The 26013-nt window shown below is 36.0% G+C and overlaps 4 protein-coding genes across 5 annotated transcripts in view; 1 reads left to right on the top strand and 3 right to left on the bottom strand.

The window, feature by feature from the left end:
* Window positions 1-9319, bottom strand: part of LOC132909380 (glyoxalase domain-containing protein 4) — a 73247-nt gene extending 63928 nt beyond the window's left edge. Inside the window, exon 1 of the mRNA XM_060964183.1 lies at window positions 9305-9319. The gene's annotated coding sequence lies outside the window, so the exon portion shown is untranslated. The remainder of the gene's footprint in view (window positions 1-9304) is intronic.
* The window catches only part of LOC132909355 (uncharacterized), a 32779-nt gene extending 6905 nt beyond the window's left edge, over window positions 1-25874 (top strand). For both annotated transcript variants that reach the window (XM_060964141.1, XM_060964142.1), the window contains 5 exons: window positions 18260-18478; window positions 20346-20652; window positions 21378-22196; window positions 22706-23691; window positions 24076-25874. In XM_060964141.1, coding sequence (XP_060820124.1) covers window positions 18260-18478; window positions 20346-20652; window positions 21378-22196; window positions 22706-23691; window positions 24076-25108 — 3364 coding nt within the window. In that variant the 3' untranslated portion in view covers window positions 25109-25874. The remainder of the gene's footprint in view (window positions 1-18259; window positions 18479-20345; window positions 20653-21377; window positions 22197-22705; window positions 23692-24075) is intronic.
* Window positions 1-26013, bottom strand: part of LOC132909360 (endoribonuclease CG2145-like) — a 290224-nt gene that overhangs the window by 67278 nt on the left and 196933 nt on the right. The window lies entirely within an intron of this gene.
* LOC132909370 (calcium uniporter protein, mitochondrial) overlaps window positions 1-26013 on the bottom strand; it is a 78532-nt gene that overhangs the window by 19599 nt on the left and 32920 nt on the right. The window lies entirely within an intron of this gene.

Genomic DNA, 26013 nt, shown 5'->3' with positions numbered 1-26013 from the left:
AACTCGTCATAATAATTAATCCTTTAAAAATAAATGAATATATGTAGAATTCACATATAAAGTATACAAAATTATCTCTTAATGTGTCTTTTAAAAGAATAAAATTTAGTTGGGTTAAAATATCGAATATTGTTAGGATGCAGAGAGTTAAGAATACTAAAAATTCTTTCCATTTGACGTACTTGGTTAATATATAGTTTCCTTACTTATTGAAAAATCAGTACGAATTTTCTGGATAACCTGCTAGTCACGAAACCCTAAGATTTTAGCTAAAATCGATCTCGTGACAGTCGATAGACTCCGACGTCCATCAAATTGATTTACGATCAATTTGTGGTCAACCTCGCTGAAGATTTCCTCTTACATAATAATAGAATCGTTACACGCACGTATGTATTCTTCTTTCTTGTTCTTTTTTTTTTTTTAAGTTTAGCGAGCACGAAAAGTTACGTAAAGGAGGCAGCGAGCCTCGAAGCGTGGAAATATTAAAATTGATGTCCACATTAGGTAAGAGCAGTTCCTCCATCGGATACGATCCCTTGATTACGTCGAACAGGCTATTCTCGTTTCTTTCCACGCATTGTAGTTTTACGCGTCTTTTCTCCCTAACTTTTACCCCTTCACCATCGTTAAAGCTCGATATGCATACGCAGTAAAAGAAACAGTTTTATCGTTCCCCTTTCACGTGACTGCTCAGATGAACCGGTGCTTTAACCGTGTCTGCTCGTTCTCGAATATATTTGCATAATCTCCTATCTTGCTTGCACCGCTATTTCTCAATGTACGTAAGACGCAAGATTTAACTGCTACGGAAAATCTCTAAAAAGAGAGGATCTGCAGAAGATCTGTAGAGAATTTCTAATGGATAATCTTTAATTTGACTTTAATGGTGCAAGATATAAACATGCTTCGTTAGTAGCAGATTATATTGAAAGAGAAAAAGAAATGATATAGGCGATACGTAGGAGAACTCGGAACATCTAATGGAGAATAGTATAGAAAAATTAAAATATAGGTACAGAATGTTTTAAATGGACAGGATGTTATAAAAATATTATTCTGTATACAAATATGACTCGGAAACTAAGAATAAAGTTTCTTCGTTTCAGAGATCGTCTCTTATTTTCGAGAAACTGCTGTTTGAAAATTTTAATATAGGAAAGATGTTAAAAGGAATAATGTATGATAATACAGTAGGATAACAACGAGTTCGATTCCTTGGTCAAAATAAAGATAACAAAATTACATGTATGTAGCATAAATAATTTTACGTAACCGAGCGTGACAGACCAGAATCACGGAAAGTTCGTGTCTCGCGATAAACGATCGCAGTCTCGAGGAAATTTTCCAGATCGCGGTTCGCGAACCGCAGCTTCCATTTGGGTCTCTTCCGGTGCTCGATCCTTCTATCGAAAGTGACTGTAAAGATTGGTTCCGATACGTCAACGACCCTGGTTCGAATTACAGGTACTGCTCGAGTTACTTATCACTTTCACGAATTTAATTTCTCTCGTTTTCCATGGTAATGAAGTTTAAATTATCGATTACTTATACGACACGGAAAAAATCGCCTCGGCTAGAGAATTTTATTTCGTTCTGTCAAAACATAGCTTATTTATAGAATGGAAAAATTGATCACAATGGATTTATAAATTGATCAAGTGAAAACATCATCAGAATTTTTAATTTATATCGAGATATCAGTATTTAATTTTTCATCGAAGTTTCATAAATTCACAACGACGAACTTCTGAGAATTTGAATGATTCTTCGTAAAATATATGGATGAAAGCTCGTCCTTCTCCTTGTAATATATAATTCTCTTCTTTTTTTATTTCCTTGGTACAATCTTTGGTTTTATATTTTAGTAGGTATTGAATAGCGAATAATAAATATGATTCGTAATATCAGTTTTTTCTATTTTTGAAATTTCTATAGAGTTCATTGTGGACAAAGTATTCAGTATGTGAGTTATGAATTAACAATGTGAATCATTCCACCTCGATTCCAAGTGATTCAAGCGTTTCCTGGCGAACAAATTGAGGGGTCGCTACTCTGGTTCACACGGGATTGCGCTATTGTTTCGTATGGGGACGAAATGGTATCCTTGGTAACTATGTGATTCATCGTGAAGGGTGGAAAAGAGGGGATGAAATTAAATAGCAATTTTTTTACTTGTTTCTCCAGTCGAGGATCAGCTACGAATCACGAACAACGCCAAGTATTTTCCCTGGAAATATTTTTCAGAATTTTTTCATACATCCTTCAATAAGGTACCTTTGTGTAAATATTTTTCTTTCTTCAATCTCTAAATTTTCATAGTACATACGTTTTTCATCGGAACGACAGAAATTACTGTCCTCGTATTTCCTCGAATTTCTTCTCCATAATATATTTACCATCGATCATCGTTTTTTCGATCAGGAAGCACACGAAAACGCAGGTAACGCATTAAATCGTCAGAGAAAGCGTGCAACACACACATCGTTTAACGTGGTGAATGAATGCTGCGTCGTTAAGGTGCATGTATAGTGCTTTTTGTCATGAACATTGGTACACGTTCATCCTTTTATCAGGGACGTTTCTCTAAATAGACCGCAATTTCACGTTCGTTAATCCCGCTTTTCAAAATGTGTTTCGCCGTAATGGAGATTCTCTCGTATTTTCCTTCCATTCGCTTAAAACAAGAGAACTTCAAATATGATGATTGGCATAGATGTAACATGCCTTGTGTGAAATTTATCGTGTTTTTATCGTACTGTTCTTTTCGCGAAAAAATGAAACAGAACAGTGGAATTCGTCTTTAATTTGTTCACATTTGATGTTGTACAAGTATGCGATGCGAAATTTTGCGTATCTACTCCCTTAAAGTATCTACGATAAATGAAAGAAGGTTCATATTGTAATAAACGATAAATTAGTTTTAAACTGTAGGGAATTGTATCTTCTTTACAAACATGCCAAAAAAAGGTTTATTTCTATCGTCAATAATAATTGATAAAAAAATTCTCTTCAGCTTATAGAAATCTTGTTGATTATATCTTGAAAAGATTAACTCAGCTTACGTTAATAAAAGATATAGCTTATAGCTGATATAAAAGAGAGGAAATAGACACTGCTAGACAGATAAAAATAGACCGATAAAATATTCAATGGAAATCTATAAGAATCGGATGATCATTAATGCTCGCGTTTACTTTTCCGCTGGTAGTTCGCGTAATAGCATAAAAATGTTCAGGAGGAAAAACGAGCAACACGTGAAACGCGAGCTAAGAGGAAAGGGGCAAAATAAAAGCTGGTCGATCGTTAGGAAAGTATCGTGTCGTGCATATCCAGGTGACTCGGGTGTAAGTGGTACCTAGGCCAAGCGCCATGGTCACTTTCTTCGTGGTCTCACGTGACATTGCGTTCGCAACTCGTTGAACACGAAACGAAAAATGAGATTCCTCGTGGAATGTGTTCTTCGCCATCAAACGTACAAAGAACTTTGTTCAGTCTTGTTAGATCTCTCTACGATTTATTTAAAAATCAAATAAAAAATTATATTAAAAATTCGTGAAAATGTTCGTTCAAACATATAACTCCTTATAAAATTAGTAAATAAATCTCTTATAATCGTAAATATTCCAAAAGGACTTTTGAATATGATACTGATTATCAATATTTGATGGTTGTGTGACAAATTGTAATTATTTAATATTTTATCGCTACAGTGACGAATAAATAAAATTTTGAGCTGTAGTTTATATATTTCACGGAAAATTTATTCGTGAAATTTGTTTAAAAATCATTGTTGTCTATTAGGGCTACAGCTATATTATTAAGATTTATTTTATGAGAATGGTGCGAACATCTTTTCAAATAACAAGAGTGATAATAATTCTTATGACCACGTAAAAAATTATTATTCTTATCGGAAGATAAATATTGATTTTCGCCAAAATTTTATAGGAATATGATGGTACCGCGCCTGTTTGTGAATTTATGGTATGTGTAAATATGCAAAAATGAACGAAAGGACGCGTAAAAATACAAGAATATATAGAAATATCAAAATTAAGATATATATGCAAATAATAATTATTTTTATTCCAATTCCTTCATCACTATCTGTAAAAACACGAATTTGCACAAATACATACTTCAAGAAGTATTTATCTGTACCTAATTTTCATATCTTCGAGAAGACATTAAAGTTTTCATTAAAGTTTCTCGATAATTAATTACTCGTGGTTTACTCTATCAATTAACACTATCGAGAGTAATTACGCTACTCAGCTATCCTTCCTTGAAATAGCTCGTTCGAAGGTTACATAATATCGATTCCATCGACCAACGACTAATTTATCTTCTTTTTTTTCCTGAAACCGAAGAAACGGATAAAGCCGCATGAATATTTAAAACGCTCTACTAACGTGTCTTTTCGACGCGTTACAAATCTTTTCCACACCGACATACAAGACAAGTTCGATTGAAATATTGAAATCGGACGGCTGACGTCTGAGACAGACGTTGGCCACTGTGTCACGGTCGAATAGTCCCGATAAAACAGTCGCTGGATTTTTAATTCGTCTCAGGCTCGTGAAAAAATTAACTCCTGCACTTGCCGGATATAAAGCGGGTTGGTTCTGCTCGGTGTCGTTTCACCTTGACACGGTGACGTTTCCTTAAATCTTCCGGGGATTACACGGAAAACGGAAAAGAGATCCAAATGTTGTTCTATGAGAATACCGTGCATTGTGAGACTTTATAACGATGAAACCATGCGTCTTCTATGTTCTATTTTCGTGAGTTACCGGAACTTTGGCCACCGGCACGACATTTCTAGGGACGTAGTGAAGCAAACGTTCGTAATTTCGTTGGCGAGAGAGAAATGGTAACCAATTGTTGTGCTATAGTTTAGAAAGTATCTTTGGTTCTTTGTCATTTGAGGATTAATGTATTTTCTTAGGCTGAATTCGAATAAGTAATGAATTTGTTTTTATCTTGCTAGATTTGGTATTTGAAAAGCAATGCAAATCGAATGAAAGTGAAAGTGAAAAACTATTTGGAATTTTACAAAAAAATTATTTGTATTAGACGTACAATGTTGTTAAAAGGAACAGATTGTACAAAATAATGACCGAATACTTTTTTTGTAATTTTTTGCATTCGTAATCCTTGAAATCATCATATTGGTAGCTTCGACATTCCTCTATCAGGGGACTGAATTATTTTGAGTTGAGGCACTCTGATTGCGGATTAAAATTCAGCATGGAACAATGCACAAGGACCAGTACAGTGTGACAGGCAAGGATATATATATATAATTAGAAAAGGTTGCATATTTATGAGAAAAAGTGGAAAGATACGGTACACATACGAGATTACAGTTGTTTGTTTTCTGTCTGTTTTAATGGAAAATGCGGATTCATGTGATGTTCATGTAAATAGAATTTAGCTCAAAGCACGTCTATTTGTGTAATGTGATGCATTCTGAAGAGAATATAGCTACACGTGTCACGCGCATGATTTACTTACGTCTGCTTGTAATTGACACTGCAATTTAACGTTATTAGCATACATCACGTTCAGAAAATATTGTGCAGCTTCTAATTTTTCTCCTCAACGAGAATATTATTCGTCGATGTTTTATCCGAGTTGAACTTTGCCAGTTCCAGGAATTCTACATTATGCTCTTAGTCGTCCTCTTTTTTCATTGATTGCACACCTTTTTGCTGTTTTTAACGATTCTCGCGTTAATGATAAAGTCACGAAGTGGGATAAAGTGCGATTTAAAAATCGCTCGAGAAGTCAGGTAATAGTTAGAGATCAAACTTATATTCGCAATACGCTTCTATCTGTGAGATTTTATAATCTTGCAATTTCATCGAACTAGCGACGCACGTAGCATAATGATCTAACTATTCCATGTTCGATATGTATAATCTTTGATTTCCGTTGTAATAGTCGTTCAAATATTACGTATAATAATATAGCATCGAAAGTTGAAGATTTTTCTCAAAATTCTTTAAAAGAGAGGCGATCCTCTCATGTTATGAAATTTTACTAATTGTGGAATTTAAATGATAAACGATATATATTTTTGGTATGATTACGTGTTTCATAGAACCTTACGAATTGAAAAAAAACCTACCATAGATTTTAAATTTATTGTAATAAAAAAAAATATTACCAATGGTTGCAGAATTAATTTCAAATTAATAACACATCATAAGTGAAATTAACAAAATGATTTAAAATTATTAGTAGTGTTCTCTGCTTATATAATTTGAGAATCTTCACCAATGTCATTTACAATTCTACCTCAGCAATTCACCTTTCGGTTTCATTTTTTTGAACGCGTTAGGCTGGGCCTTGTCAAATTCTGGTAATATATGGTACGGGGTCATTGCCACTTGACCCTCGGATTTTACGACTATGATCGTATCTAGCAGGAAACCTTCGAGTCTTATTGCGGTCTTTGACATTGGGCATTGTTGTAGACGCCCCTGACACGTCATCCTCAATGCTCGGAATAATAACGTTCATCCATTGTCCTGTGGGGGCGTTTGTTTTCTTTTTCGATAATTACGGAAGGGTCTATTATATGTTAAACGCTCTGACACGAAATAAAAGTCATTTAACAAGAGAGAAGAGTAATTCTTAGAAATAGTGGAGCTATTTACATCAGCAATTAGATACGTTGATAGCATAATGTTGCAATTTTCCAGATTTCTAGCTTAAAATCTTAAGATATTCGAAGAATTCGAAGGATGTTTTCATCATCATATATTTCTATATATATATATGTATATATTTATGTAATCTTTCTTTTATATTATGACATCGCTTGTTAGTAAAATTGCTAGTATATCTTTTTTAATGACTTTGTACTGTTCGTTGTAGTAAACAGCTTATTTTTTGGCACCATGATGTTTTTATAACATCGCGTTATTTTTGTCACCTTTACACTGTTTCCTTTTATTGCTGCAATTTAACTTTTACATCTTTCATACAGTTTTTACTTGTTACTATTAATTTTGATATTTTTGCGTTGTTGTTTTAAAATTCTTTTTCTATGAGAAATACTTAAACGATTTCTTATCATTGCAATTTTCGTTATGCTCTTCCATAATCTTTTCCCTGCCACAATTCCTCCGTCTTAATACCCTTAATTTGAAATTTTTCCAATGTTCTTCCGTTCTTCTTTATTCTTAGAATTATTCAGTTCTGGAAACGTTCAGTTCAATCTTCCCACTGTTAGAAATTCTTCTCGTAGAAGAAGTGCTTCCTTCAATAGGGAGAAATTTTCCACATCATAACATTCAAAGGGAGAAACTCGTTCAATGATGGATTATTTGCCACCATTGATCCAAGAGAGACCGTGCCTATAGAAATAGTAATTGAAAGCAGGAAGCAACCCTTAGAAACGTTCCTAATAGTCAGCCAGCCGTTAGAGATTATTTTGGAGGAAGTGAGTAGTATTAAATGGCTATTGGTAGTCTGCGCTTTGGGTCAGATCTTCCATCAAGGAGTAGTTTGATACGATAAATCAACTTTCAACAAACTGGTGTTGATAAATGTCGAGAATGTAGGCACAAATGACCTGCAATTGGATATCAGATGGGCTCGAAATACCTTTGTTGGAGAGTTGTCGAGGATCATTCATCTCTTTGTAATCCCCAGAGAGTGGAAACCTCGAAGAGCACTCGTCTTCCACCCAATGCCTCGCGATTTGCCTTCACATTTGACTAATCTCCACAGTTAATTATTCTTTGAAGTTAGTAAAGAACTATTCACAGTTCTTCATTTTTTCACAAAGTATGTTTTCACAAAGTGTATGAAAATTTAAACAGAGCGATAAGAAATAGTAGCACATAAAAGAAGGTTACTAACAATGCTTTTCTTCTCAATGTTTCCACGTGATCTTATCAACTTGTGATCTGATCTCGTTGCTTTAATTTCAAACCTCTCTTAAACTACGGGGACAATTTCTTCTCTCAAAAAAAATATATCTTTCGGTAAATTTTCTAGAAAATCTTATTATATCGTGTTATCCAGGAGAAATTACAATCTGTCAACTTACCGAATAGATAGCAAGAGACCACCGGTCTGAGTAAATCAACTCGCAATTTCCAGATGAAACTCATTACAGAGTTTTACCCCGAGGTAAATTACATCTCAGAATAGATAAAAACTGCATTTCACAATTTTCTCCTCTTCGTGTTCGATAGTCGATTAATTCTCCAGAATTTACAGAAATTTTCCATGTTATTGTAAAAGCTCGAAGGTCGTTGCGAAAAATCGATCATAAGAGCTACGTTACATAATTTCCTCTTTCCTATGCACTTTCATTCATACAACGATTTTCCATGGAAACCCTATTTTCGTTGTAAAAGGACGAAGATTACCGATTGGCGCGAAAAATCGATAACGATTCTATGGTTAGGTTTCGTAACTTGTCTCGCTTCCGAGTCAACGGATCAATGACGTCATACTTTAAGGCTAAGGTGTACGGTGTACACTCTACTCCCACTACGAGTAGACAATTCGAACGGAGACACGTTGTCCTGTCGAGGGAACAGGTGCACAGTGGCGATCGGTCGGCCAGGTACGACAACGATATCCGCCAGTCGATCCGCGAACAAGAAAGTGAGAAGCCGGTACGTTTGTACGTAGATCGCTCAAGGATCGATCTTAGATCGCGGAGAGTAGGAACGTCCGATAATTTACTCTCGGACTCGATTTATCTCGAGTGTTTTGCTATTTGAGAGTTGTCGCGAGTGTCTTTTCCTCGGTTCATAGATTGGGATCGTTGTTGTTCTGGGGAATCGAAGAATCTGATGTCGTGAAGAGAATTTGTCGAGTAGAAGAGTAAACGGGTAAGAGAATGAGATATTTCTGAGCCCAAAAGAATAGATGGTATTTTTGAGATATAATCAAGGTCTTTTGTTAAGTGATATACGTGAGAGAGGTTTGTCAAGGAAAAACCGAGGATTTGTAATGAAAGAGCTGTCCTTGTGAATCCTTGTTCTGATTGTTAGAACGCTTATCCAAAGAGTCGACAAATTTGACAAGAGTGTTTTTGTTAGGAGATTCTCAATTTATTGGAAATGTGCACTTGATCAATATTAATGGAAGCTATCAATTCTTTCAAGGATAAATTTGAAAAGTGAATGGCAGAAGTTGTTACATTGTAAGGTAGTTGGAAATGTAACTGGTGTCCAAGAGCTCCAATTACTGTGACATTTCTCTAGTGAGCGAAAGTAGTCTATCAAAGTAACTAGGTCTCTTGAAAATCAGTCAAACCCATTTCAATTACCCTACTATACTAATTCTCTCCCCATTCACTTTTTTTGCGTCTGTTTGAATTTAGATCCTTGAAATTGAAATGCTAAAATATTAGTCTCCAAATAAGTATCATCTCCTCCGGTATTGCTATTCGCGCTTCTTTCCAATTTGTACAACTTCCTTCTACGTCCCTTACATCTATTCATTTTCGATTATTACATTTACATCCATTTAAATTGACATCTTGGGAACTAACATTTCAGCGAGTAAAAATAATTTATTCAATCTCTTCAAAACACTATTCTTAAAGAAAAAGTTAGTCCACCTAATATAATTATTCCTACTTCTTCTTTCGCTTCCAATTTTTACAACTTCCTTCTACTCGCTCCGTCAAGTATACTCCCAGTTACTCGATATCTTATTGAACAAGGAAGAAGAAAGTTTTATCGTGAGGTTTTGTAACACGTTTGGTCAATAGCCTGCAATATTGCGTTCGTAGTAATTAGCCTGAATTTTGAGTAGCTTATTGTGGATCCATAGAAACGGAAAGGAACGAGCTATTCGCACGCACTCGCGATATTTTCGACAAACCAGTTTTCCATTATGTAACACGTGTCTAGGTTATCCGGAACACGTACATAAATATCGTGGCCATTAATCGTGTTCGAAGCTGTTAATCCTACAAGAACATTAGTCATGGTCTTTCGTTCTGTGTATATATTTCTTCAACTCGACAATTATATAATTCGCGCACTCGATATTTATATTGAACAATTTTCGCTGAATCAAGGTCATTCGGCCAGAAGGAGAACTGACGTCAGAAATGGCTTTACCAGCGACATTTTCATCTCTGTCGAAACTTCAACATCGCTAATCGATTATCGTTGTTTCATACTTCTTCGTTAACTAGCGCCAATTCGCGGTCATTAAGGCGCTTATTGCAGACGTGAGATGAGAAATTGTTGCACGATGGAGTACGACGCTAATTTGATGACACGATGATGTTGATTTCCTAACTTTGGGCTTAATGTAGATCAATGGTTCAACATTCTTGCAACTAGACAGATGGAATCTACGTAGAGAACTGTCTCATTCTCTAATATTTTTCTTTTTTTTTTTCACCTTTATTTCTTCTTACATTTTTCAAAATATATTGAAATATTCGAAGCTCTTAGTGCTCTTTACTTTTTAAGTAAAGTTATATTATTCGATTCGTCACGAAATCACAACCAAATATTGCTAATTGAACGAAGCAGAAAAAGCACGGGGCAAAGAAGCTGATAAAAATCCGATTTTCTTCGTTTTCGAAATGACAACTAAGAGATTTTAACTAACGTGTGCCATTATGCTTCTGTCATTTTACATATATTTGCATATTAAATGTATTACGTGCACTTTTACATCTACAAACTTCCCTTGAATGCAGAAAACTCTGCGATCCACTATTGATGTAATGCACTCGAGTGATCTCTAATGATCTGCTAAATTACGCCGATTTTCCAATACCGATGCCTGCTTCAAGGTTGAATGAGTCTTTCCATCTTCCGGAATCGATCGTTGTCACATTTCCGTACTTTGTGCTCAACGAAACGACGCGTGAAAAACGAACTATTATTGCACAACCCTCGTTTCGTAGTTAATCGAACAGTTTCGAGTACCGTTGCAGCTCGATTGTTTTCGTGCAAACGACCAGTTCTCGAACTACGGTGTTGGAAGTAATTAGAGGTTCCTGTGTATAGGGAATGGTTTAAGTAATAGCTGCGGAAAAAGGGTATTTCGATGTTTAACAGGTTTCCCTGGTCTGTTATATTAGTTAAGTTTTACCACATAGTTTGTGTGGCAAATTTGTATGCACGTGGAATAGCGTGACATTAAACAGATGGGAATTTTAAATTGGAAATATCGAGAATGATATTTTTTAGCAGCGAAATATTGCTTATTCAATTGAATGGTAATTTACTGGATAACAGAAATGCTAATCGCTAGGAAGGATATTACAACTGTCAAGTCATTATGAGTTTGTACTTTTTTAAATACTTGTCTGACGTTTTTGCGACGGACTTTTTCTTTTAAACTAATCCGATAGTATAATATTACCAACTATAGTATACTTAAATCTGAAACAAGATAAGTTAAATATAACTTCTAAAATGAGATATATCCCAGAGAGGAATATTATAATAACCTAGCAGTCTTCCTAAACGTCGTTTCAAATTATAACGTGCTGTTATACTCTGTAAGAAGATTCTTAAGAAAAGAGATAAAAAATGATAGAAGAATCTACCAGAAATTACTACGATTTCTACATCATGCGATATATCAGGATTAATTCTGACAAGCCACTCTTTGAAAAAACAGCCCGTATTATTTTCTAAATATAAAAGGAACAAAAGTCTTCGAGATCCAGTATAGCTATCGATCAAAACTTAGTTCCTATTTAAAGAGCTAGAATACCGAAACTTCCAACACGATGTATTCGATCCATCATCTTATTTTACGAATCCCTCTTCCACGAGAACCTCCTCAATTCATTTGCAAATTTAATAAAATCTTTCAAAATACCAACTAAGTCTACGAACACGTCTGCAACGATGCATACAAAATTAGTTGATCGTTAAGATAACGACTATGATTACAAGATGTTCACGACACTCTGCAGCATGAACAAACTTCTTTGACCCATGAACAAGGGAACAACACGAGTTGTTTCCAGACGTGAACCATCGACTGTTCAGACCGCGGAACTTCTTCCGGTTTGTGTCATAAGATATTCCTGCTGCGTTTCTCTCGGCATACAGATTCAGGCCTTTCCTTTGTGGCCACATGCGAGTGCAATGATCGACGTCCGATCAACCGGAAGCCTGTATCGATTCCAATACGTTCACAGATACGGCATGAGAGGGGAAGAGGCAATGTCAACGCGTTAGATGAATGTATAGGACGTTATTGAGGAATTCTTCATCCGGTTTGAATCGTGATCAATGGCTATGTGTTTGATGATCATTGAACGAGATTGAGTTATCAATATGCTTTGATTAAATTGATTGGAAGCTTAAAGATAGGAAAATGGGGTTGAAAGAATGTCAATAGGTAGAGATGTTTTTTCGACGTCGCGATAGCTGTTAACCCAGTTATGTCTATTATCTTTTCAACGGTATGATCGAACTATGGTTTTTGTTCCTATTTTGACATACTCAACAGCGTGTATTTAACATCGTCGTTCTACTTGGCCAGTTAGAATGATAAATTAATGGAACTATGAATAGCGAAGAATAACACTAAATAGATATTTGATTAACGCAATGTTTATATTATCAAGTGGATGTCAATGTTTAGATACGAAATAGAGGACGACATTATTATTCGTAATTGATAAACGTAAGATGATAATCGATTTTCATTAGATGAACAAAAATATTATTTGTTATATCTGTCCAATATACAAAGGAGATTAAACCGCGTCAAAAATTGGACAAGTTGCTAAACACTGCTGAACTCATATTCTGTAATTACATATCGTAACAGAGTATTAAAATTAAGTATCTCAATGGATACACTAAAATATTCTATCGCATATTCTGTTCCAAAAAGTACGACGAGAGTAATCTACCTACTATCGAAAGGCTTATACTTTCCGTAGTTAAAAGCGTGTTGAAAGATATTTCAAGTTGCACTTACAATTAAAAAGTTTCTAACTCCGATTCCTCGTGTTAATCAACAGGGGAGACATGTTGCGCTCGGTGAGAAAGCAGGCGAGAAAGTGTAATCGAATTAGCCGATGTTCTAAGGCGCAACGTTCATTTCCATTTGCTCAGTTAACAGTTCATAAATCCCGAATCACTCTGGTATTCGATGCTTCATCACGGAAGATCCTATCGTAAACTCGTTCAAACGTGCAAGCGTCCCTTCAACTAGCCTCGAAAAGTTCGCTCTCACGCAAACCCATCAATGCGAATCAAACTTTGAGTTCTTCGCGGATTAACGAACCGAAACTTACGAATGAAGTTCGTTATGCTTCATCCAAGTAGGCATTACAATTTTCCGAATAATTTAATCGGTTGTTTAATTGTTTATTTATTGGAGAATACAGACGGATGATAAATTAGGATGGCGATATTAAAATTCTTGCTGCAATTTCGCTATGCTTGTAACAGACATCCATTCTAGAGCATAGTAGATATATTATATTACATCTATTCACGTTTCTTTTATCGAGTATGATCTCGTTTGCCTAAATTATAGTGTTTTCCGTACTTTTCTCTGAAAGTTTCCTTCGTCTGACATTGCAAGTACCAATACTACTTATCGAGTAATTATTCTACTTTTATAATAATTCGTATGCAATTTGTTCTTTCCATATGAAGATTCCAAAAAATGAGATAAATTTATGTTACTTTTGCGACATATAAACGGAACATTTTGAAGCTTTTTATTGTATTCAGGAAAATAATGCAATTAAAAGTTAGCGACCGCGGATGTGGTTTCATTCATGATAAAAACTTTACCGAGGGATAAAAACAAAGGGATTCGAAAAGTAATCGCGAGAGAGTTATCGCGTTTCGTTTTTTCTGCTGTTCGCGTGCGACAATTTTTAGTTAACATCATAAAAATTGTGCTAAAACGTGCCGTAAAAGCATCGATAAGCCCGTTAAAGCTGTAAGTTCGAGCTGAGTTTGCACGCGATCGATTTTCTGATATGCGTTGCTTGAGTAAAGGGCGCAGACGAGCGTAATCGAGTTTGAATTGAATCAGCGATCGAAAATCACTGAATAATTGCGTGGGCTTTTACTATTGCAAGGAAAACAAAAATAATAGCACAAAAGACATTTTCTTCTGTTACACAGCGTTATTTGTCTGGCTATTGTTCGATAGAAAATCAAGAAAAAAGATTCTTTCTGCAAACATATTTATCCTGATGTCTTTCATGACGTTTCCCATTGCAATTCAATAGAATAAAGATAAAAGTAACGCAATTTAATTATCGAAGTAATTTATATCGAAACGCTGTCTTGTTCTCTTTGAGACCACTTAAAGTTTAAAAAAAAATTTCTGTACTCGTTATAACCACGATAAACAGTTCAAAAGATCGCTATCTAATTGCCAACATACTGCATGTAATTTTACAAATAGTCGCAAAGAACACGAAACCTTTAAAGAAGCAAACTATGCGAGGCAAGATGTGAAATTGCTGAAAGGTCTTCGTTAAAAGTTTAAAATTTCCTGATATTTTTCGGAGAAAAAGATGGAAAAGAAAAGTACCTAAAGATAAAGAGCCTCGAGTCAGTTCACGTAGCTCGAAAAATGGCTCGTAAAAGTGGCCGAGATAACTCGGCAAAAATCTTACGTAACGATTCGCCGTGCTCAGTCGAACACAATGAGATGACGATACGCCATTTGCATCCTGGCTTCAAGGATTCGTGTTCGCAAAGGCGGTCGAAAGGACGCGTTTACTTGCAGTTTCTGGCTGTTCGAGCGGAAAAACCAACGATCTTGAGCCGGCCATTAGCTACGCTAAAAAAAAAAGGTTGCGATTCTTTTACTGCATCGAGATCGTGCCTTGATATTCATTTTTGAAAGCATTCGAGAATTATTTGCGAATAAAAGATCTCAATAACGAGTTGAACGACCGAAAAAAAATTTTCAAGCAAAAAACATCGGTAGTAAATTAAACCGCAACCTCCTTCAAGCATATTACACGGTATTGTCGATGTTTTTCTGTTGATAAGCAGGTGATTTTCGGTCGTAAATTTCGCTGAATTTTCCAGCTCGTTGAATTTATCTGTCTGTTAATGACATGAACGATGCGACAAGAAAAGTTACGTCCTACGATTAAGTAATATCTGATTTTCTGAAGATGCATTAAAGTCAAATCAATAGAAAGGGAAAGTTTGCGATATCGAATTTGTGAGCAATTTGACGGGAAAAGAGGTAAATTACTTTTCAATGGGAGCCATATTCAAAGTTGAATTTTATTAGGCAATGAAACTGATTTAATATGACGAGGCTATGTGTTGTCGTCTTGGGACTCGAACTTGAAGAGCAACTAGAAGATAAATTTGTTTTTAAGAAATTGAAAAAAGAAGAAATCGAAAGAAGCCTCATTGGATCGTAATATATTCGGATTCGTTGTTCGCATTTTAACAAAATTTCGATTACCATATTATATCGTTTAAATTACACGCTTTATTTGTACAAGTGTCACGATGCACTGACAAGATGGTCATATATGACTTCGTATTGTCGTTAGTATACGAATCACGAATGCTGAGTTTGTGCATTTCATTATGGAGTAATCATGACACGAATTTCGCGATGACCTTTCCACCGTCACGCGGTTGATTGCTCTAATTATTCCGGAAAGCTGTTAGGGATCTGTTTTCTCAAGGATGGCTATACAAATGGAATAATCAAGATTTTGTCGTGTTTTCAGCCACTCAAAGGTCGTCTGACGAGTTTGCCTCTTACAAATACTTCGATTTCATTGACATTGACACTGTTGTGCTAAAAGTTATTACCATGTTGCTAACCTTTTAAACATAAAACGTTTTATTTTGTTCAATTAACAGACGTATTAGTAAATCTGAAAAGCTGAATTTTATTTTTTATAGAACCTCTGGATTTTTTATTTTTCAAGTTGCTGAAAACATACATACGGTTGTTTTTGCGAAAATTAATATTTGCTTTTGTCGAGGTGGAAATATGAATACATAATAAATTTATGCATGAAATGTTATGCGTTCAAATAAAACTAATCGCAGGGGTCTTTTTTTGTTCTTACTACATTTAATTCATACGTCATATACTTAATTAAAATAATTTCCATATGACTGAATATACTTTAACATTAGCAATTAATTTTGATCAACTTCGACTTTAATTTGTTTCATTATTCCACATTTAGAAGAATTACCTGTTCTATAATTCAAAAATTCCAGGAACAGAGTTGTTACAGTTTCACGTTTCGCTTGAAATAGTTTATACATTAACAAATTTTTCAACAGGATGCTTTTAACTTTTTCCAAATACTAAATTTCTGTTTCTTACAACTCTCATGGTACTTTTCCCAAATTTATTCTCATATAAAAAGAAAAATCATACGAATATTCTGATTATTCACGATGGTCAATTTTAAAGTTTTCATATTTTTGTTATAAACATATTACGTCAAATTTGACATTTCCAATGCATCGTTTCGACTCTATTCAATCGTGCATAACATCTTTTCCAAGATATTAAAGTTCGTAGAGTTTCTTGTTAAGTTCCAAGTTTGTAAATTGTTTCATTGATAATATGGAAGCGCAATTTCTTAAATCTCTCGAAATAGAACAAATTGCTTCTAGTTTCTATCAACGCTGGTCGAGCAAGTAGACCCATAAAGGCGTGGTTTCCTTCAGTTTTCAAATAAGCGAACGTTGCGTGACTACTTTGTTGATTATGGCCTCTGTTCATACGAATACATCGATGCTTCGCTGCATCGTTATTCAGTAAAAGTATAGTAATGGATCAATTACTGATGGTTGAAAGGAATCGTTAGAGCACTGTCGCCATGATCTTGGGGACTCGTGTAACTAGTTTTTTAGATGTACCGATAATCAAGCTTGAACACACGATATCTGCGAACGCAGGATAAACATTAAACGAGGATGAACATAGTGAAATTTAATTAACGTGTATCACATAGGGCGTCTATAGCCACTCATTGATTCACACAAGGAATCTTCTATTTTTACAATTAATATTAATACTATGTTTAAAATTAATATGGAATTTCTCGTATACGCATATTAGTGTGGCAAATTTTATTCGAAATTATTATTCATCGAGGTAACATTTATTTTTAACGTTTATCGTAGGTATTCTGCGATTGTTATTCAATTAAATATATTCGCAATTTTCGTAAAAAAATATGCTATACTTTTACTGATTAAATAATTTCATAAACTTCGAAGAAAATAATAATTTGAATTTATCGTAAAAAGTGGTGCGTAAACTATTTGAAATTATTTATCTGTATACATGGATTTTGATGTTCAGAAAGATCAATGCTACGAAACTTCTAACTTTGTTTTCTCTAATGACAAACGCAAAATTTGCAATTCTCTTAAAAAACGTAATATCGTATAATTTATCGCGCGTTAACAAAAGGTTTTTACAAAAGGCGATGCTTCTTGGAAAACACAGTGTTTTGCGAGAGTTCATCAAAGGATTACGTAAACATATGAAATAGTATGTATCGGTGTATTGGGTGAATTTTTTATGCGGATCATGCTCGATCTATGATTCGTGCACGGAATAAGCACATCGAAAGAACAGGTGATCTCTTACAGACATAAAAGGGTTCCGTTTTTACGCCAACGCGATGCTTCTTCTTAGTATTATTGATCAAACACATGCAAGGCCTTTTATTCATTTTAAATATGCTTTCATCATACTTGAAATAACATCTCTTATAATAGGAGACAACTTTCACGAATATATTATGTGTGTTATACAAACATTACGAAATTTCGTCATTGTCACTGTTATGAAACTCGACTATCACGATCGTATTGATAAAGTTTCAAGCAAACTTGAAAATATACGTAGAAATTACGAGTACTAAAAATTTCCGTAACAAGCACAAGAGAATTATTATTGGACATTTAATAAAATCTTCGAAAGAAATAAAATGGATAATCTCAAGTTTGAAACTAATTTGAAAATGCAATATAGAAATCACGACAAATTTTCGTAACAAGTACGAGAAAATTGTCACTGAATTCTTAATGAAATTTTCGAAATAATCAGAGTACATAATTTCCATTGGTGGCCAAAATTCGAACAAAGCTTCCCACGAAAGTTTTAAAGTGCTAGTTAATTATCTCTGAAAATCAATTATTGATGTACTATACTTCAAAAGTCTCTTAAGGTATTATCGAAGAAGTATTATCGTCAACGATAAGCAAACAGGATTAATATGTTTAATATTTAATTTGATCGATTACAGAGAAGGGGGACGACACGAGGCCAATTCAGCGCAGTCCACGCAGGACCGCAGGAAGCTCTTGAAACGAACAAGGAGCCTTGCGGTGATATCCGAGGACGAATCTCGACACGATCGAGAGGCGCATCACTTCAGGCTCGGGCAATCGACCTTCGATTTGCCTAGGAGGCATCAATTGATTCCACGAGCCAAGCTGATAGATCGCAATTCTTTGAAGGATAGGTATGTTAGAACAAACGTGGTCTCAGAAACGGTGATGAGATCATTCGGGAACATCCGTTAGTTATCGAACAAAAATGCTTGTAATTACGATCTCTGTATCCTTGTGATCTTATCGCAAAAGAGTCTTACGTCATTTACGTTATTGGTTTAATTATAGTAACTAAATATAGTTTGGAAAGTCTCGTCTACTTAAGAATCGCTATCGATGGCTAAATCAGTGAATCATCGCGATTAGAAACATTACGAAATACGTGAAATGAAATAAATTTTCGTCCTTGTGAAATTCGAGCGATTAGGAAGGATAATCTGCTTTTGTCGTTTTGTACGAAAGGAACAACAATACGATCAAGCATGAAGAAGAGCAATGTATTTAAATCGCGTGACCCGCGTATTACAAGATAACTATCTTTCATTAAGAAACGCTAATTACCATAGAATGAGTTAAGCATAAGGAGTTTGTTCGAGCTTTTTAACTGCATGCAACAGCTCTGTTCGTAGGACACGATACTCTGTTTCGCCCAATCGTCGGTTTTTTACATGTTCTTGTAAAGAATAATATCTGCTCGAAAATTACCATTCCAATCAGTTACAAGTTTCGTAGCCAGTTTAATCGAAACGGTGCAAATAGCAAAGTAATATCTGTAGCGTAATTAAGAGAATCGTTTGTACTGTTTACCGTACGAACAGAAAATTTAATTTCTACTGTTTAACGAATTCACTGATGCTAAAATATCGATATCCATAATTTTCTCTTCCATAATATCCTCCATTTTATATAATATCTCGTATAAAATTTTGAACAAGTACTATCTTCGTATACGTAAAGTCATAAATTGTTAATCGTTAATTGTTAATTTTAATCATTAATCAAAGAATTAAGGGTTTTTCACGACAAACATTTAACTAATATATCGTAGGAAAAATTTGTATTTCTTTTACGAAGGTACTGAATTTAAAATACACACAATATGTGCAATAACAATCAACGCGATATGTGCGCGAATAACAGCGAATGTATTCACTTCACGTTGGATAATATCGAATAGTGTTCGTTAAATTGGTCAATTCGAAGGGAAAGCTATGGCAGGTCGAATAAATTAACCAACCTGCAATTTGCCTGCTATGCCAAACATTTTCGAAATTCATGGACCAGTCAGAAACTCGTTTGTACATAGCATACAAGATTTTCTATATGAAACCAAGTCGTACGTCACTCAAGAAACTTTCTTGTTTCCACCGGCTTTCCACGGTTCGCTGCAAAAGGTCTGCTAAGTTAAAGCCACATTAATAATGCAATCACCTGAAACAGGCGTACCGAATTCTTTAATTCTCGTCGTTTTAGTAAATGGAAACTCCAACTACTTGTACGTATTCCTCAATCACAAGTCGAACAACAAAAACATCCGAGAAGATTCATAGAGAATAAATTTATCTCCGTAAACTAAAAACTTATTCGGACGATGCAATTGTTGCTTTTTTCTCCAAATTGCACTCTACACTTTTGCACATATTGATCGATGTATTTCTTCATTCGCTATTTAAATCATTTTTATAGCGTAAAAGTTAAATACGTTATGCGAGAGAAAAAGAATTATCATAGTTGAAGACGTAAGTTATTTAATTTTATCTGATAACATTTATTTTCTATCTACTATAACCAGCACAAAAATACCTTTGGTTTCAATTACGTGGTATGTTATACAGCGAATACTATCCCGAGATCTGATAGCTTCGATAAGAAACAGAAATAAATCCTACGAATCTTCAAGTTGCAGTTTATTTCAAAAACAATATCTTACGTTGTTACCATAACATTTCTACGTCTCGGTTTAATGGTTTTCCAATGCATTTGTACTTTATATTTCAGACTCTGCAAGAGTCAACAGCATCTTTCGGATTCGTACGAACGATTCAACGAGGCAAAATCGTATCACTCGAGATCTGCTTGCGGCCTTCACTCGATTCCTTCGGGACTCCCCTCGTTTCCGGATCCTCTGCACTACACTCGAGGCAATCGGACCGATCCTGATCGATTGAACATCCTCGACTGGCCCGAATCACCGAGACGTTACCGCAGTGTGCAGTCGTTGGACACCGTTAGCGATTTAGTGGACATTGTCGAAGACGGCTGGCCAATCGAAGGAAATCGCAGTATCGATTGCATCTACACTCAGGTAGATCTTGCGTTTCTACTGTTTAAGCGACTTATATGAAACGGAGATATTTGATAATTATCAGTAAACGGGATTCCTATGTTACATGTCATACAGGGTTAATTGATTGATTGTGGAATGCAAGCTAATATTCTTATAAAGCTAATTAAACGAAAATGTCACACACTGAATATCATATGTACTGAATTCTAGTGTTAATTCTAAATTAATGTTGACTTTAATATTGGTAGCATTTGATCTGTGTTTGTGAATCATTTGAATACTAACCGATACTACACGTATAAATTTCTCGTCGTGAGCATTTGATGCTTCCTATAGGATACATAGAGCGCGATCCTTATGTCGCACTATACACCATACCCCATAAATTCACTCTTATCTCGAATAGTGTTTGAGAACGAGGATGGCCGCGTTTATCTCGAAGTTACGATGGAATATCGATACTCCTGCGACTGGTCCAGGATCTTCCTTCTTACAATTAGATTCTGATAAACATGCAGTTGTACTATACGTTTATTGCTCTGTTAGCTAGTAATATATAAAGCACAATATGAACAGGTGTACAATAATTTTAAAAGGAATAGAAAACATATTCATTTCATTGAATTCTGACAAAAATGAAGTTCTACTATGCGTTTATTGCTCGGTTGCTTGATAATTTATAAAGTACGACGTGAACGTGTATAAAACAATTTTGAAAGGAACAGAGAACATTCCATTCTCAGGTGAAACGTAAACGGAAGGAGCACAGGAGCCTGGACAGCATTCTATTCGAAGACGATGGCGAGCTAGAGTACTTCGACGTTCTGAACCTCTTACCTTTATCGAACGTGCGTTTGGAATTTGACGAGGAGGACGCGCGTAACAATAACCTCCATCAAAGGAACGACTCAAACCTAAAACCACTGGAATATCTCGAGTCTCGCGTCGTGGAGGAGAGATCATCCACGAGGAGCAACGCTACGGACGAGGAAAAATGTAAAGAAAGCAGCACCAAGGAAGGGAACAGCCCACAAGACATAGAAGAATTCGATTGTCAAAAAGAAGAAACCGGTTCTTTGCGTCTATTCAGAGATAATTTATCACCGCAGAACATAAAGGAGGAGCTGCGTCACGAAGTTCGAGAGGATTTCGAGGACGACAGGGACTCGATAACTTATCTTCGAAACGAATTCGTAGATCAAAGATCCACGTGTTCGAATATCAAAGAGAATAGATACAGGCTCGATGACGAGCTGGTGCTAGTAGGAGAGGAACAGATCGATCGGAAAGTCGAGGAGGCGGAAGACTATAAATCGATTTGGATCTCGGACACGGAGGAGCAGGAGGACATGTCGCGCAGGCCACAGGTGCTCAAGGTCATCGATAGCGACGTGACCAAGAGGCGACACCGAAGTCTTACCATCGAAGTTGGTTCCTTTAAGAAGGACGAGCAAAAGAAGGAGAAGTTTCAGAGTAATGGACAAGAATCAGGCAATTGTATCGACCTGGTGCAGTCGAACGGGAAGATCGACGAGGTTGACGGAGCTCTAAAGAACGTAGAGGTAAGTGATAAAGAATAATTTCTCCATCTCTCGATTCATTTTATCCAGTTTAATCTTAGAAATCGTAGAATGTTTAAACGGAACGATTTATCATTTTTCATAAATTCTGTAGATTTATAAAATATATAAATTTTGAAAGATTCTCCAGCAAAGATTAACATCTAATTTAAAGATTAATGGCAGATTCAAAATACCATGAAGCGTGTTTATACAATTAGAAAATATTCTCAGCGATCACGTATCTTTATATAGTTGCAAAATATTTTCGATCATCAAGCGCTTTATACGTGTACAAAATATTTTCGTTCGAAAGGTAGCCTAATGATATATACAGATAAAAGCTTTCTCTTCCTCGTACACATCTTTCACTTCAATTTCTTTAATAGAATCTCCAACCTCGTTCCTCCGCAGTTGCAATATTGAAAACGTAATCACATATAAGACCATTCAACCATGAAACATCCCAAAGAACTTGCATTCCTTACAAAGTGCAATTTCTGTCGTTTTAGAGCGTAAACCAGGAAGAACGTGAGGCGAACACGAGCGTGGTGAACGCGAGGAACACTTCCGAGCAGAAAAACTCGCAGAAAGATGGTATTAAGGGAAAACAGACGGAAGGTAGATTCGAGAGGATCGTCAAAGAGACATCGAATATTATCGGGAAGGCTTGTAGCGTAGTGAAAGGAAGCTTAGGTTTCGAGGCACGATCAGAGAGCTCTGATCTGGGTTTAGGATCAGAATCCGGAAGCGACACCAGACGGAGATCCGTCGACGATGGCATCGATGAGGATCACGTGTCTAACTGCACAGACAAGGGATTATCGTCAAAGGAGAACGAGAGTCAAAAGATGCACGGTAATCTGACAAGATCGATCAGCTGCGTGGATTCGATCGAGTGTCAGCCGGATGACGATCAGGAGTTCGATCATGTTCGTTACAAGATCGTCAAGTCGAACATGTTCGGCAAGAACATGTACACTAATGCTCGTAATGACGTCACGTATGAGGGATTGATCCAATATCTGCGAGAATATTCCTTCCAGGAACTTCTGTTGGATAATAACGTTGTGATTATAGAACCAGTACGCGCGGAAACCATAGAGCGCAAACCATCCAACGTTGGAAAGGCGAGATCAGAGCCAAGCTGTAAGATAGCAGGAGCTATACAGAAGAAAACGGACGCAGAGAATTGCCAGAGAAGTTGCGAGAGTTCAGATGCCAATGCTAAAAGCCCGAAACAATCGTCTATCAGGAAGCATTTCTTTTATCATCCTATTAGGGTAAACCGTGAGCTTATCGATGAAGAGCTACCTGATCCTGATACCGTGAAAAACGTGAGACTTATGTTTGAGAATACATTGAAGATGAAGAATCCGTCTAATTCGACGTTCTCGCGGGATTGTAAGAGCAGGAAGAGTGCTAGTATGAAGGATCTGAGTAGCATTGATGACAGCCATTTTGATGAAATGTCGGAGAAGGTGGATGAGGCTACCAGGTAGAATATGATTCTTTTTTTCTGCGAAAAGTTTGCAAAAAGTTCTTGCAAAAGTTTAGTAAAATGCATATACTAGCGAAAGATGAACACTACTCGGTTTAATATACCTTGCTGGGCGATTGTTTGGAATCACTTCTCAACTATTAATTTCATTACTATTAATTCGTAAGTAACGCAACTGATATCAATAGCAAAGTTCCTTCGCTTCAATAAATTATTGATATAACAATTTTCGATGCTGTCAGAATTCTAAAGTAACTTTTCTCTTTCTTAAACTTTGAACTCTATGAAAACACAGTAATTCCAAACTTTTGACCAGTAACGAACCACGCACCACCCTACTTACTCAACTTCATTTAGCGAAAATTACTATGCCATGTTCAGATGTTCCAGCAGGGCGAAGGATCTCACGAAACTATTCGAGAACATGGAGAAATCCACATCTTCGACCGCATCGGTGGTTGGATGCAAGGACGAATTAGACAGTCCCCGTTGCGAGTCGAAAACCAGGATTCTGGCGCAAAGTTTCGAGGCCAGGAGCGGTCACACATCGCCGAGCGACTCGACTTCCTCCAAGAACAAGATGAACCGTTACCATCACCACCATCATCACCACAATAATTGGGATGCTGGTAGCGTAAGCTCTGGGGTGTCTAGCGATTATCCTGACACTGATCCTGGAAGCGGAGTGCAGTGTATTTCCTCGGAAGATGAGGAAGTCGACTGTCACGAGAACGATGTGACCGAGTCAGGTGGATCGAATCATTACGTATCTCCAGACGTTCTTAAAAAGATTCGCGAATATGGCACGTCAGTCACTTACTATGGCGGTAAAGTGGTAAATTCTAGCAATGGGCCATTAATATCACCAGTAGTGGAAAATAGATTTAAATGCGTCGATGGATCGAACGATTACGTAAAATTTAGGCTGATAAAGAGCAACTCCTGTGACAGCAGATTCGAACTAACTGGAAGACTCGTGGAGAATCATCTGAGGCATCGAAACAGGGACAGAGCTCCTGATTTGAGCCAGTATACGATAGCCGAGACACCTAGCATCGAGATCACCACGTTAGACAAGCAAGAAGACGAGGATGAAGATGGGAAGGTGAGATCGGAAGATGAGAATGATAGAATCAAAGAGGTCAAAAGAGAGCCTCCTGTGGTGATCGGTTTAGAGCCTAAGAAAGAGGAGAACAAGGAGGCGAAGGATATTAAGGTGGATTTTAAACTGGGTGACTTGGAGGATGCAAAGTCAGATTACGCTAGTAGATTCATCGGCAGTGCTTTAAATAGGTGGCAAGTCAATGAGAATAATTGGAGAACAGATGATTTTGGAAAAATGGAATTCGAAGAGTTCGAAGTACTCGAGGATAGTTTAAATGGAACTGAGAGCCAACGTTTGGAAACTTCTTGAAGGAATTGGGTTTTCTGTAATATATTTGGTCCATTTTGATAGAGCCAGAGGGAACGTTGCCAAAGTTGTGAGTCGATAGTTGCGGTAGTACGTCATGGTAGTGATACTTTTGTAAAAGTTTTTGCGTATTCTCGAACGACGTCGCTTTGTAAGAATTTGAACCGCGTCGTCTTTACCTTTGAAACGACTTCTCGTCCATCCGTTTGAGAATATCGCGTTAGTCAGTTCAATTGTTCAGGAGCATTGTACAGTTGTTATTCGAGGTTTCTTAGCAACGAGCAATTTGGATGTTTGATCAAACACTACGAAATTTCATTATATTTCGTATAATACACATAATAATATATTCATGAAAGATTTCTACAAGTGTTCGAATACTTTCGTGAGCTACTGTATATTAAAGTCGATGGTTATAGAATTGTAACGATCTTGAAATACTGAATTTGATTTTGATGGAAGGATTGAAGCAAGTGTACATAAGAAAGTGAAGAACGTTCTGAATCAGTTTATTTGTTAAATTGTTATTTACCTTGTTCTAGGCTAAATAAATATCCGGTTAAAAATATCTCCTAACACCTAATCCCTTTAATGTGTTCGTTTTTACTTCCACGAAGTTAAATATCGAATAAAGCGTGTTCTGTAAATTCGTTAAGTAACGAGTTGGTTTAACGTAGACCACGATTTAACAATATAAAGTGTTGTTATTTAATTTTCACGTGGAGAAAGAAACTGATCAGTAAATAAATATATGGTATTTATTATTAAATCATTGTGTAGGAAGTTTTATTTTTATTATCTAAAAATTCTATGAATTTTAATTATGATCTGGTATAAGTTTAAATATAAAATTCTTTTATACGAATATGAAATATGCTGGAGAGTTTTCTAAGAATCTCCGCTCTATG

The sequence above is a fragment of the Bombus pascuorum genome, chromosome 7 (assembly GCF_905332965.1).
Source record: "Bombus pascuorum chromosome 7, iyBomPasc1.1, whole genome shotgun sequence".
NCBI classification, from domain to species: Eukaryota; Metazoa; Arthropoda; class Insecta; order Hymenoptera; family Apidae; genus Bombus; species Bombus pascuorum.
This window is presented reverse-complemented; position numbering and strand designations above follow the sequence as displayed.